General features: G+C 51.9%; 1 protein-coding gene across 1 annotated transcript in view; it reads left to right on the top strand.

Annotated features, from left to right (window-relative positions):
• Positions 1 to 14,776, top strand: part of CFAP99 (cilia and flagella associated protein 99) — a 36,382-nt gene that overhangs the window by 17,585 nt on the left and 4,021 nt on the right. Inside the window, 6 exon segments of the mRNA XM_089911411.1 lie at positions 1,013 to 1,093; positions 1,254 to 1,328; positions 2,231 to 2,302; positions 2,511 to 2,602; positions 3,259 to 3,463; positions 14,532 to 14,673. Coding sequence (XP_089767537.1) covers positions 1,013 to 1,093; positions 1,254 to 1,328; positions 2,231 to 2,302; positions 2,511 to 2,602; positions 3,259 to 3,463; positions 14,532 to 14,673 — 667 coding nt within the window.

A 14,776-nucleotide genomic window follows, 5' to 3' on the forward strand; every position in this document is an offset into this window, starting at 1 on the left:
AGTGAAAAAAAAGGATAAGTAAAATGTAAGGTGTGTTATCTGGTGAAAAATGCTGAGGAGAAAAAATACTTCAGGGAAAGGAGATAAGAAGTGTTGGAGGGGCTGCATGGAGTTCTGGATGGCACGGCCAGGAAAGCCCTCCTGAGAAGCACCGTGGGGTAAAGAACGAGAAGTGAGCAAATGAGTCATGGATTTGTCTGGGGGAAGAACATATCAGACAGAGCAAAGCCTGTGCAAAGGCCCTGGGGCAGTGCCATCCCTCCCCCAAGGGTCAGGGGGCAGCCAGGAAGGGAAGGAGGGGATGGGAGGGGAGGTGTTCAGGGGGCAGAGAGACAGGATATGGGCTCACAGGGTCCCTCTGGCTGTGGTGGCCAAGGAGGGAGGTGAGGGGTGGCCTTGAAGCAGGTGGGCAGTTTTTGAGGTGGACGTGGCTGTGAGAGACCGAGAGGGGTTGAGGAGGGCACCGAGGAGGACCCCAAGGCCTCGATGTGGGCCAGGGGTGGACAGCAGTCAGGGTCAGCAAGGCTGGGGGAGGGGAGGGTTTCCGGTTTGGAGATGATGAGTTTCCTACGAACATTAGACGTGCAGGGGAGGGGACACGGAGTTAGGAGTCTGGAGTTCAGGGGTTTCCAGCCGGGCTCTGCCCCACCCACGCTGTGGACACTGCTCCCCTCCAGAAGCCACCCTGCTGTCTCAGTGTTACTGCTGCAGCCCCTCCCCCTCACGAGCAGCTCACTTTTCTGGGGTCCGTGACACTCTCCCAGCCCTACCTGTCCCTCCAGCGTCTGCTGGGCCTGGGCCCTGTGCTTGGCCACCTTCCTTCCTGCTGCTGGCGTGGCGTCCCCCCCTCTCCTCCGCGCGTGACCACCGGCCCTGCTCCTCCTGGCGGGGGCACCGCCATCCGCCCTCCTGGCCCTGGCACCTTCCTTCACCCACATCTAGCGGGCACTTCTACTCACCCCTCCAAAATGCCGCGGCTCACCACGGGCTCTTCCTTCCACTGCGCCGCCAGGTCCCCAGGAGCACCTACCGGCCGTCCAAGGAGCAGCGGCTCCTGGAGACGACCAAGAGATACAATCGCCGCAAGGCTGAGGTGGGCCCCCTGTACGCGGAGACCCCTGTGGGGCATCAGGGGCGAAAGGCAGCTGGGGAGGAGGCGAGGGGCGGGGGCGGGGGCGGGGCTGGCCCACGCCTTTGCGGCCCGGGGCACCCGCGGGGGCCGGCAGGCTGGAGCGGCCTGTCTCTGCGCGCAGGAGCTGCTTCTACGGGCCAGCGTCGAGGAGATGCGGTGCGCGCGGCCCAGACCCCAAGGGGAGCCCCCGGTGGAGGTAACGCCAGCCCACCCACAGCCTGGCCGGTCTTCCCGGCGGCCTCCTCTCACGTCATAGACACGTCCCTCCCCGTGCCACAGCCGCGGCCACACTTCGAGGGCCACGGAGGGGCAGGGCCCAGCGCCGCCAGGCTGAGTGCGGCCGAGCGGGCAGGTGCATCGTCTCCTTCCCTGGGTGTCTCCAGATTTTCCATCCTGAGCACTTAGTGTTTCTGTGAGGAAAACCCCAGGGTGTGTTTGTCAATAAGGAAAGTCAGGGAGCAGGATAGGGTGGGCCCATTCTGGGTGGATGCTGAGTGAGGCTCACGCAGGAGGAGCTGCCCGGCCCCGCCTCCCCACTCCCCCCACTCCGGACCCGCCTGGGCGGCGGCGGACGGGGCGAGGTGAGCCCCCCAAGCAGTTGGGGCAGCCCAGGAGAGTGGGCACCCCACATAGTAGCAGCAGGCCCCGGGGTCTGATGGCTGAGGTGCTGTGGTGGGGAGCTATACCCGCTGCTCGCCCACCGTGGATGTGGTGCCCACCCTGAGGGTGTCTGCAGAGCAGCAGCGGCCTGGGCAGGGAGCAGCCCAGGGAAGGTCCTGGGGGCCGGCCCCGGGGGCAGTGGAGGAGAAGCCCCTGAGTCCAGAGGCTCCAGCCCCCCGACTAGGAGCTGCGGTCCTCGGCCCGGCAGGCTCTGCACCTTCCCTGCCCCTGCCTGGGTGGCTGGACGGCCTTGGAGGACAGAGGTGCTGCGGGGGACCCAGTGCAGGGGGCTGGCTGGGCTGGAACGCGTGGGTGGGCAGCTGGAGTTAGGACAGAGGGGAGTGGGCCAGGCCTCCCAGGGCTGCAGGGCCCCCCGCTCAGCCAGGGTGTGTTTGGGGGCACCTTGTGGGCACAGGTGCCAGGCCCTGACCCCCATAGGACTCCAAGAAGAAGCTGCGGCTCCGATTTCCACCTCGAATCCTCAAGGCTCCGAAACTGACCTTCTACAGGGTGAGCGGTGCCCCTGACTGTCGGCTCGGCTCGGGGCCTTGGCTCCAGGTCCCGCTCCCTGGGGCCCACCTCCCGGGCCTGTTCCCCTGAGGACAGCCCCGCCCTTGAGGCAGAAGGAAGCGCTGGGGAGGGGCAGGAGGGCAGAGGGGCACTTGCTGCTCCGAGGCTCCCCTCCCCCATCACAGCCGGCCCCTACTCTCTCCTGCAGCCCAACGATGACTCCCCGGTCAAGCTGAACACTGCTGCCATCCTGCGAGAAGGGGCCTTATACCAGCGGCAGGTGGAGAGAGAGCTGCAGAGGTGGGGTGGCAGCTCCTTGGCCTCCCCTCCCCTCCGGGAATGCAAGAGGGGCCGGCGCCTGGCAGCTGCAGTCCTGCAGAGGCGGCTTTGGGTGGGGGGCATCCAAGCAGGCCAGTGTCAGGGTCACAGCTGAATCGTAGGAAGATAATCTGCACTCAGTGAGGGAGATGGACTGGGTAGGAGGAGGCTTAGCAGAAGCCTGGCCCACCCCAAAGCCCCCTGAGGTGTCACCTTCTCCTGGGATCCCTTTCTGATGCTCCCTCCCCTACCAGCAGGGCTGCAGACCCCTGCACTTACCCCAAGAGTTGGGCTGCGGGTGGGAGCTTGGGTGGCTGACCAGATGGATGAGAGGATGGACAGACGCACAGGTGGACAAGAGGGTGGCGGATGGACGGACAGGTGGGCAGGGGTGGCGGATGGACAGACAGGTGGGTCACACACGAGTGGATGGGGGCTGGAGATGTGGCTGGAGGACGGACGCACAGGACCAGGACGGGTGGACGGGTGGACAGTGCGTGGAGCGGGTGGCTGGTGTTGGTAGAGGGCGGCCCACGCCTGTGAAGCCCACTGCCCCCAGGGGAACTGTGGTCTCCTGGTGGCCCATGCAGCCCCACCACAGGAGACGCCCAGCCCCGCCTCTTGCCTTCTCTCCCCAGGGTGGATAAGCTCACGGACGGGGCCGGGGACCTCTCCGAGTTCCTCAAGTGGCAGAGGAAGACACGGGCGAAGGACCTGGAGGAGCAGCTGGCCACAGGCGAGTGCCGGAGGCTGCAGGGGAAGCTCAGCCGCGAGGAGGCCGTCCTGGCACGGCGGCAGGTGGTGCAGGAGAACAAGCAGAAGGCCGACCAGAAGAAGGAAGAGGTGACGGGCAGGCCGGGGTGGCTGGGGCCTGGGCTGGCTGTTCCTGTGGTTGCCGCCCCCAGGCATTTCCTCCTAAAACCCACAGAGTCGAGGTGCTTCCTCTGGCCCCATCTCACCAGGTGGGGCTTCTGGAAGCATCTGGGGTCAGCTGGCCTGCGTGGACTGTCTGGCCAGCACTTCTGGTCCAGACTGCCCCCCGCCCCCACTAGCATGGTCAGTTGGTCTGCACATCCACGTGTGAGGGAGGACCTGAGGTCTGGCAGAAACTTCCAGAAGGCCAGCATGTTCGCATAAGATGCGAGAGGGTCTGTGGACACCCACGTTTCCACTTCGGATGCTCTGGACGTCAGTCCTGCCCTTCCTCCTCCTAGGATGGACGTCCTGGCCGGGGCCTCCCTGCCCGTGTCCCTTCTAGTGGGCCTGGCGGCGGCCCAGATGAGGCGGGAGCCTGCAGGGCCCAGAGGCCCAGCCGTAGCCCCCTCTCCTTAGCCGTGTGCCACTGAGGGCCGCCAGTCGGCAGATGTGCCCCAGGTTCCCGCGAATTACTTCTCCCGGCAGACGCGTCTGTATCTGCTCTTCATGTTAGGGTTGGTTTTCCTTTCTTTTTAGCTCACTTCTTAAAAATACAAAGTCAAAACAATATGACACATAGCCTCAGAGAAGTCTTACTTCTTGTAAGTCTGTAACTTACAGCCCATTTCCACCTCCACCCCAAGTCCTTATTTTCATGAATTTCTGTCTTTCCTTCCAAGCAAGTATACACACTTCTTGTTTCCCCTTTTCTTAACATAAAATGTCCCAGCCTGCTTTACCGGCAATGAATAATGTCGTGCACGTTCTTCCTCTTTGTGGAGGTGTCTTTTCGAGGTCCACTGCTAGAGGAGGGACTGCTCCATCAGAGTAGCTGATGTGGAGGTTCTGTCTTGTTCTTGTGGCTGTTTTTGTTGGGGGTTTTGAGGTCTTATCAGAGATGCCACATCACCTTCCCCGGGCAGGAACTCCAAGGCCCCAGCCTTGAAGGAGCCCTTCCTTGGGGAAGGGGCCCAATCCCCCTGACCCACCCACAGAGGTTACTGTACTGAATTCAGGAATTTTTGCCAGTCTCAGAGGTGAGAAACAGGATCTCAGTATAGCTCTGATTTGCATTGCATCTATGAAACATGAATTTGAGGATGTTTCCATATAAGAGCCACTTGTGTGTCTTTTTCTGTGAACTGTCTGTTCATGTCTTTTGTCATTTTCTTTCTTTTTTTCCAGTTTTATTGGGGTATCATAGACAAGTAAAATTTGTATGTATTTAAGGTGTATAATATGATATTTTGATATACAGGTACATCGTGGGGTGATCGCCACAATCAAGCTAATTAACACATAGTTACTTTTTTGTACATGGGGTGAGAACACTGAGATCTACTGTCTCAGCAAATTTAAAGTGTACAAAACATTATCGTTAACTCTAGTCACCATGCTGTACGTTAGGTCCCTAAAGCTTATTCATCTTCTAACTACAAGTTTTGACCTTTTGACCAACATCTCCCCATCCCCCTCACCCCCCAAGCCCCTGGTAACTACCATTCTACTCTTTGTCACTATGAGTTCAACGTTTTTAGATTCCCGCAGAAGTGAGATGAGACAGTATTTGTCTCTTTGCGTCTGGCTTATTTCACCCAGCATAACGTCCTCCGGGTTCATACATGTTGCCACAAATGGCAGGATTTCCTCCTTTTTTAAGGCGGAATAATATTATAAGGAATAATAATATTCCATTATGTACGTATAGCACATTTTCTTGATCCATTCATCTATCGATGGACACTTAGGTTGTTTCCGTACCTTGGCTACCGTGAACAATACGGCAATGAACATAGGAATGCAGATGTCTCTTCAACATAGTGATTTCATTTCCTTCAGATGTACCTCCAGAAGTGGGATTACTGGGTCATACGGAAGTTCCATTTTTTATGTTTTGAGGGACCTCCATACTGGTTTCCATAGTGGCTGCCCCAATTTACATTCCCACCAACAGTGCACAGGGTCCCTTTTCTCCATATCTTTGCCAACATTTGCTATCTTTTGGCGTTTTATGCTGGCCATCCTAACAGGTGTGAGGTGATATCTCGTTGTCACTTTGATGTGCATTTCCCTGATGATTAGTGATGTGGAGCATCTTTTCGTGTACCTGTTGGCTGTTTGTATGTCTTCTCTGGAAAAATGTTTGTTCATGTCCTTTGCCCATTTTTAAAATCAGGTTACATTATTTTGTTTTATTTTGCTATCGACTTGTGCGGGTACCTTATATATTTTGGACATTAACCCCTTATTGGATATAGGATTTACAAATATTTTCTCCCATTCCATAGGTTGCCTTTTTATTTTGTTGACTGTTTCCTTTGCTATGCAGAAACTTTTTCATTTGTGTAGTCCCACTTGTGCTTTTGGTATCAAATCAAAAGGAAATAAATAATCGCCAAGACCAAGGCCAAGAAGCTCTTCCCCTATGTTTTCTTCTAGGAGTCTTATGGTCTCAGGTCTTACATTTAAGCCTCTGACCCATTTTGAGTTGATTCTTGTGTGTGGTGTAAGATAGGGCCTCAGTTTCATTCTTTTGGGTCTGTATATCTGGCTCTTCCAACAACATTTATTGAAGAGACTATCCTTTCCCCATTGAGTTTTCTTGGTGCCTTGGTCAAAGATTAGTTGACCATCTCCATTTTCTGTTGAGCTTAGAGTTCTTTATATATTAAGGAAAGTAACCCTTTAACTATAGTATGTTGTTACAGATATTTTGTTCCAAGTACTCATTTGGCTGTGCTTAAATGATGTATTTTTGCCATGTAAATGTAATTTTCATGTCATCAAACTTATCAGTCTTTTCTTTCATTGTATCTGGATTTTGAATAATTAGGAAGGTTTTTCCCATACCCATGTTATACAAGAGTTCACGCATGTTTTCTTCTAGTATTTCTGTAGTTTCATTTTTACATCTGGATCTCTATCCACTTGAAGTTTATTCTTATACACGGTGTGAGATCTGGATCCACTTTTAATCGTTTTCAGATGGCCAGCCGGTTGAGCCTTCCAATCCGTGAGTGCGCTACGTCTCTCCATTTATTTAAATCTTTTATTTCCTTCATCTGGTTATTTAGGTTTCTGTATGTAAGTCCTATACAAGTTTTGTGAGATTTGCACCGAAGTATTTCTTTTATTGTTTTCGAGTGGTTGTAAATGGTGCTGTATTTTTAATTTTGGTGGCCATGTGTTCAATCCTAGTAGGTAAAAATGCAATTGGTTTTGTGTGTTGTTTTTGTGTCCTGTGACCTTGCTGAACTCCCTTATTAGTTTTCTAGGACAAACAAGGAATTTAGTTGTAGATTCCTTGGGGTTTTCTCCGTAGACAATCATGTAATCTGTAAATAAGAACAGTTTTATCTCTTCCTTTCTGATCTGCCTATTTATTTCCTCTTCTGCCTATTGCACTGGCTAGAACATTTGTGCCTAGTTCACCATCTTGGCGGAAATCAGCCTTTCACCATTAAGTGTAATGTTAGATGTAGGTTTTTCTGTAGATGTGCTCTTTATTAAGTTGATGAAGTTCCCCCCATTCCTATTATTCTGAAAGTTTTTATCAGAAAATTCTGCCAGATGCTTCCCTGCATCAACTGATACGGTCATGTGATTTTTTTCTTTAGAAAAATTTAGTTAATATGGTGGATTACACTGACTGAATTTCACATACTGAATCAGCTTTGCATCCCTAGAATAAACCCCACTTGATTATAGTGTATAATTCCTTTTATATATGTTGAATTCTATTTGCTACGATTTTGATTTTGTTGAAGTTGTTCTTGCACATAGTTTCATAAGGGGTGTTAGTCCGTAGTTTCCTTTTTTGTAATGTCTTTTGTCTGATTTTGGTATCAGGTAATTCTAGCTTCATAAAATGAATTTGGAAACATTTCCTCCTCTTATTTTCTAGGAAAGATTGTGTAGAATTGCTATTAATTCTTTGAACATTTGGTAGGATTCTCTAGTGAAATCATCTAGGCTTGGAGGTTTCTTTTTTGACTTTTCTAAATTAGAAATTCAACTTCCTTACAAGTTACAGGGTTATTCAAATGATCTGTTTCATATTGAGTAAGTTGTAGTAGTTTGTGTTTTTTGAGGAATTGGTCCATTTCACTAAGTTTCCAAATTCATGTATGTAGAGTTGTTTGTAATATTCTATTACCATCCTTTTTTATTTTTTTAATTTTTAAAAATTAATCATTTATTTTTTATTTATTTTTATCTGCGTTGGGCCTTAGTTGCTGCATGTGGGTTTTCTCTGGTTGTGATGAGCAGGGGCTACTCTTCGTTGCGGTGCACGGGCTTCTCATTGTGGTGGCTTCTCTTGTTGCAGATCAGGGACTCTAGGCGCGCAGACTTCAGTAGTTGTGGCTCGTGGGCTTAGTTGCAACACAGCATGTGGGATCTTCCCGGACCAGGGCTCGAACCCGTGTCCCCTGCATTGGCAGGCGGATTCTTAACCACTGTGCCACCAGGGAAGCCCTACCATCCTCTTTTGTGTCTGTAGGGTCTAAAGTGTTTCATTCTTGAATATTGGTGATTTATGTTTTTTCATTTTTTTCTATTAGAATTGCTAGAGATTTGTCAATTTCATTGATCTTTTCAAAAAAAAAAGGTTCTTGTTTCATTGATTTTTCTCTACTGTTTTTCAATGTTATTGATTTCTGCTCTTTATTATTTTCCTCCCTTCTGCTTGCTTTGAGTTTATTTTGTTCTTCTTTTTCTAGGTTCTTGAGATGGGATTTAGATTACTGACACGAGACGTTTCTGCTTTTCTATTGTAAGCACTCAGTGTTACACATTTCCCTTTATTTGTTGCTTTAGCTGTGTCCGGAGATTTTGATATGTTGTATTTCATTTTCATGCAGTTCAATGTACTTCTTCATTTCATTTGAGATTTTCTCTTTGACCCATGGATTATTTAGAAGTATGTTGTTTAGTTTCCAAGCATTTGGAGAGTTTTCTGTTACCTTTGATCATTGATTTCTAGTTGATTCCATTGTGGTTGTTGAACATACTCGGCTCTATTTATTTTAAATTTGTTGAGATTTTTTTGTAATTGCTTGTTGCATTTTTATGAGGGCTTCTTTACAAATCATTGTCAAATCTAACATCTGTGATCTCAGTGCTGAGATCAGAGCTCAGTGCTCTACTGATTGTGTCTTCTTTCAGTTGGAGATCATCCTGGCTTTCGGTATGGTGAGTGATTTTCGATTTAAACCCGGACATTCTAGGTATTATGTTACAGGACTGTGGATGTTACTTAAGCCTTCTGTCTGAGCAGCCTCTCTCTGACGCCACTCTGGCAGGGGAAGGGGGGCACTGCCACATTACTGCCAGGTGGGCTTAGCAACCCACCGTCCCCACGTGGCCTCTGTTGACCCCTGAGAGGGGGCCCCTGATGATTTGTGGGTAAGGGCTCCAGCTAGACCTCCATCAATAAATACCCCCCCTGACTGGGGGAGGGAGGAGTACCTTATAACTGCCCCCCACGTGGCCTCCACTGTCACGTGGCAAGCATGGAGGTGAGAGTCCTCACTCTGCACTAAGCCTCCTCTGACACCACCTTAGTGGGGATCGGGAGGGACCCTTGTTCCCGTGGGTGGGGGTGGACACCAGGTTGCCACGAGCTCTCCTCTGACACCACTGACACCGGGGGCAGGTCCCAGCTCAGGCTCCTCTGTGCCACCTCCCCGTGATCTGCGGAGGGCAGATGTCTTGCGCTCACTCAGCCTTTGCTCAGGTTTTTCCTGTGATGTCTGGTTGGAGCACAGGTTGTGTCACACAGTTTTCTGTGTCTGTAGGCAGCTCCTTTCCTGGTCCCTTGGCAGGCTTTGGTTGGGCTTTTTTGTCTGCACCTATGGCATTTCTGGGTCCTCCAGCACCCAGCCTGGGACACATGAGGTAAAAGAAGACCCAGGGACACCCCCGCCCCCAACACCGTGCCATCCTTCAAGTCCCACGGTCCCAGCCAGCCAGCCTTCTTCCCTCCGCCTTTCATAGCCTTCTGTGTGTTTAGTAATTTATATTCAGGGGTTTTAGTTGTGCCTGGTGGGAGGAATAGGGAAAAGCACCCCTACTCCATCTTCCCGGAAGTGGAAGTCCCAGGTGTCGATTCTGATAAAGGCTTTTGCAGCATCTGTGGAGATAATCATATTATTTTTCTCCTTAACTCTGTTAATACGGTGAATTATATTAATGATTTCTTTTTTTTTTAAACATCTTTATTGGAGTATAATTGCTTTACAATGGTGTGTTAGGTTCTGCTGTATAACAAAGTGAATCAGCTATACACATACACATATCCCCATATCCCCTCCCTCTTGAGTCTCCCTCCCACCCTCCCTATCCCACCCCTCTAGGTGGTCACAAAGCACCGAGCTGATCTCCCTGTGTTATGCAGCTGCTTCCCACTAGCTATCTATTTTACGTTTGGTAGTGTATATATGTCCACGCCACTCTCTCACTTCGTCCCACCTTACCCTTCCCCCTCCCCGTGTCCTCAAGTCCATTCTCTACGTCTGTGTCTTTATTCCTGTCCTGCCCCTAGGTTCTTCAGAAACATTTTTTTTTTTTTTAGATTCCATATATATGTGTTAGCATACGGTATTTGTTTTTCTCTTTCTGACTTACTTCACTCTGTATGACAGACTCTAGGTCCATCCACCTCACTACAAATAACTCAATTTTTATTTCTTTTTATGGCTAACATTCCTATTAATGATTTCTTAATGTTGACCCATCCTTGCTTTCCTGCGACGAATCCCGTGTGGCTTCCCTGGAATTTGAAAGTCCTCGGACTCACATGGAAAAGTCCAGAGGCAGGAGGCAGTGGGTGGAGAGCAAAGGTGGGCTGTAGTCGAGCAGCCGTGCACTTCCCTTGACCAGAGACCCTGAGAGGATCCCAGAAGAAGCCACCCCGAGTCACCTTCAGAGGTCCACCTGGAGGGGCAAAGACCCCATCAGAGGGGTGGGTCCTGGAGGCCAGGGCTTGGACTAGAAGCTGCGGCCTGACAAGTGGGCTTGCTGGGCAGAGGGACTGTGTTCAGGCGACCCGCCCGCGGTGCAGAAGCAGCAGCTCCACCAGGGAAGAGAGCTGCTGGGAAGGAGGGAGGCCCCTCCCGCAGGCTTTGCCCCAGGGGTGGGAAGGCGTTTGGAGCTGCTACCTTCTACTCCTTGGGGCTCTCTCAATATTCCTGGCATGGGGCTGTTCTTGTGACAGCAAGGACAGAACAGTCTGCCCCTACGGCCCCTCCCCTCATCCGCCTGTTCTGACGCCTGGTCAGCAGGAGGGGCTCCAGCCCGCACAGGCCGGCACCCCCTCCCGTGGCTCGATGGCGGCTTGGTGAGGTCCAGCTCCGTCCCTCCCAACCCCGGGGATCTCGTGAGCCAGAGGCCTCCAGTCAGAAGCACAGGAGTCGTGTACCTCCAGGGAACAGCTTGGGAGAGGGCACCCTGTGGGGGCTGGCGGCCCAGCCACGACACGCAGGCACCCTCGGCCTCGCGTCATAATTAGGGCAGCTCCCCGAGCCCCGAGCCATGTTCCCCAAAGCCCGGCTGACTGGCTGGACCATCCGGCACAGGTCCAGAGGCTTCTCTCCCCGACCTGGAACGTCCAGGCACACGCATGTAGGTGATGAGCGTGTTTTATGAACAAAGTAACCTGAGTAGACGGCGCTAAACATTTGAAGACAAAAGGAATTGTATTGTTTTCGTGTGCCGTTCATGCTGGACTGGTGACTTTCACAGCCTCTGTGTCTTTTTTTTTGTTTTTAGTATTAATTTATTTAGCTGCGCCAGGTCTTCCTTGCGGCATGCAGGATCTTTAGTTGCAGTGGCGTGCATGCGGGATCTAGTTCCCAGACCAGAGACTGAACCCGGGCCGCCTGCTCTGGGAGCACGGAGTCTTAGCCACTGGACCACCAGGGAAGTCCCCAGCCTCCGTGTCTTAATGGGACTTTGTCTCCACAGGAGGTTCCGTTGCCACAGCCTGGCCCATGGAGGGAGCCCCTTCCTCGCCTCTGTGCTCTCAGCATCCCTCTAGAGCCTGGAGGCATCCTTTCTTTCTTTCTTTTTTTTTTTTTAACCGGTACACGGGCCTCTCACCGTTGTGGCGCCACCAGGGAAGCCCGAGGAGGCATCCTTTCTTTTGAGAGGTAGGGTGTTTTGGGCCCACCTGAATTTTCTCTTCTTGAGACGTAGATTCAGTTACTCCCCCCCCCCCCCCAGGCCCTGGCCCTCACCACAGAACCCAGTGTTGATTTCCATAGCTGAGGGCTGGGTGGGGGAAGCTTTCCTGGCTCTTCCGTGGTGACCAGTATTAAGGTGCTCTAGCAACAGGGCTGAAAAGGATATATTTGTAAAGTCATGAGTGTAGCTCTGACATTGTTTTATCATAAACAATGCGAATATATTTTCTTCACTTAATTTTATCTCCCTTTATTTATTTATTTTTTTGGCTGTGCTGCGTGGCTTGCTGGATCTCAGTTCCTCAACCAGGGATTGAACCTGGGCCCTCAGCCGTGAAAGCGCCGAGTCCTAACCACTGGACCCCCAGGGAATTCCTAGTTTTATCCCCCTTTTAAAATAATTTGATGAACCATAGAAATAAGTAGCTATATTGGAAAAAAATGGGTAAAGTTCACATAATTCTTGCTTCTTTTTTTTTTTTTTTGCGGTACACGGGCCTCTCACTGTTGTGGCCTCTCCCGTTGCGGAGCACAGGCTCCAGACGCGCAGGCTCAGTGGCCATGGCTCACGGGCCCAGCCGCTCTGCGGCATGTGGGATCTTCCTGGACCGGGGCACGAACCTGCGTCCCATGCATCGGCAGGTGGACTTGGGTGGGCCGTGCTTGCTCTAAGCCTCTTCCGGCTCCTGGTGACCCCAGGAATTCCTTGGTCTGTGGCAGCCTCACCCTATCTCTGTCTCCACCTTCACATGGCCATCTTCTCCATGTTTCTCTGGGTCTTCTCCTCTTCTTATATTGACACTTGTCATTGGATTTAGGACCCACCCTAAATCCAGGATGGTTTCATCCCAAGATCCTTAACTCATTACTTATTGGTTCCTTAACTAGTTGGAAATAAGATCACATTCTGAGGTTCCAGGTGGACATGAATTCTGGGGGGGCACCAACCTACTACACCAGGGTATATGTGTCACAATCAAGAAACCAATATGGGCACGTAACTTAACTAAACTCCACACTCTATTTCGATTTCAGCATTTTTTTTCCTACTTATGTCCTTTTTCTCTCCAAGATCCCATCCAAGGATGTCCCAGACTCGTCTTGGCCATGACATTGTCTCAGGCTTTCCTTGTCCTTGGCACCCTTGGCAGTGGTGAGGCGTGCTGGTCAGGTGTCCTGTAGAACATCTGTCTGTTGAGATGCTCAGACTGGGTGTAGGAGGAAGACCACAGGGGCCACGTGCCTTTTCATCCCATCCCTTCAAGGGTGCCCGCCGTCAGCAGACTTATCAATGAGGAGGTTGGACTTGATCACCTGGCTTCTCACTGCAGTCATTTCCCCTTTCCACGTTGCACTCCTTGGAAGGGGTTTCTAAGTGGGGCCCATGCTCAAGGAGGTGGGTAGGTTATGTGGATTCTTCAGCACAGAAGACTTGTCTCTTCTCCCCCATTTACTCACTTATATATCCATGTATATCAGTCCACTAATTTATATCAGTGTGGACTCATGCATATTTATTTTATACTTTGTGTTATAATCCAATATGACGTGATATATTTTGTTGCCAGCTTTGGCCACTGGGACCCCTTTCAGGCTGGCTCCTGTGTCCCTTCGACCTGCCCCCATGCCTCCCACCATCCTTTTGTTTTTTGAGCACTTCCTTACTTTATGGTGCCATAAAATGCTCCAGGCTCATCTTGTATCTTCCCTGCCCCAGACCTCAAATGGCCATTTCTCCGAGAACCGTGGTTCCTTTTCTTAGAACCTGGAATGAACTTGCACAGAAAGGGATGGTCAAAAGCCATTTTTTTATGTGCTGGCAAAGTGCTTTAAGAAAGGCTTCCTTCCTGCCCAGCGTGCCTGGCATCCACGCTGCCACACATGGACCCTGCACATACCATGCAGTCGGAGATGAGCCCCCAGGTGCCAAGACCTCCAGGACTGGGAGTCCAGGGGCTCCCTGGCAGCGCTGGGCAGTGACAGGAGGTATACATCCCACCCTGTCCTTTGTAGTATCTTGAAGACTGAAAATAATATTCTGAATTGTTCACAACAGCTCCACCCTGGAAACAACCTGAATGTCTGTCAATGGTAGAATGTATCAAAGAGTTGCTATATATTCCCCGAAACAGCCACGAGAATAAGCCAACTGCAATCCTGGTAAAAACGTGGATGAGGATAGTACCCCCAGATACTGAGCAGAAGAGGGAAGCCACAGCCAGGACACGGGGCGAGTCCTGTTTGTGCGCGGTTCGAAGTGGCAACACCACGCCCCGCGGTTTAGAGCTGCGCATTTCTCAGGCTCCTCCCAGAAAGAAGGGTGTGGGGTGACCATCAGGGCGTGCCCGGGGGCGCATGTGATGGGGAACCTGGGGCTTCCCGGGGGCTGGCGTGTCCTACGCACAGGCCTGGGCAGAATCTGGACAGCCAGCTCCACGTGGCTGCAAAGTAAGCAGTGCCCTGCTCTCTTGGGTGGAGTCAGCGGTGGGTGGGCTTCAGGGCAAACCCAGTGGCTCTGACTTGGTTTCCCCCGGACACTGGTGGCTGCACTCCTCAGCTTATTGTCAGATCCGGGGGGGTGGCTGCGTGGTTCTGGGCTCACACCCCCAGGACCACAGTGGAGGAAGGGAGGACGTGAGGCGGGACTTCCCCAGCAGGCCCCACCTCCAGACGCTGATGAGCTTAGACCCAGGTTCCAGGGTGATTCAGGGTCAGGGACTGGGTCCGCCGTCCAGACCTCAGGCTGCTCCCGGGGCTGGGGCGGGCCTAGGGTCGCAGGCAGCGGCTCTGACTGTGGCCGGCCGGTTGTCCAGACAGCTGAGCTGATGCAGCAATGTGCCGAGAGGCGCCTCCAAGAGGAAAGGTCCATGAAGGAGCTGGTGGAGCAGGTGATGGAGACGCAGAAGAACGTCAAGGTGGCGCAGACAAAGCTCCTGAAGGGCCGACGGCAGATGGGTACAGCGGGCAGGGGGGGTTCGGTACCCTCCCATGGGAGCTACCTGGGCCCTGCGCCGGCCCTGCTGCTCTCTGACCCCCTCAGCACCCCCTGGTTGGCCCT

This window comes from Delphinapterus leucas, chromosome 5 (assembly GCF_059928025.1).
Source record: "Delphinapterus leucas isolate spDelLeu-1000000601 "Yukka" chromosome 5, BTC_Dleu_Yukka2, whole genome shotgun sequence".
Classification (NCBI taxonomy): Eukaryota; Metazoa; Chordata; class Mammalia; order Artiodactyla; family Monodontidae; genus Delphinapterus; species Delphinapterus leucas.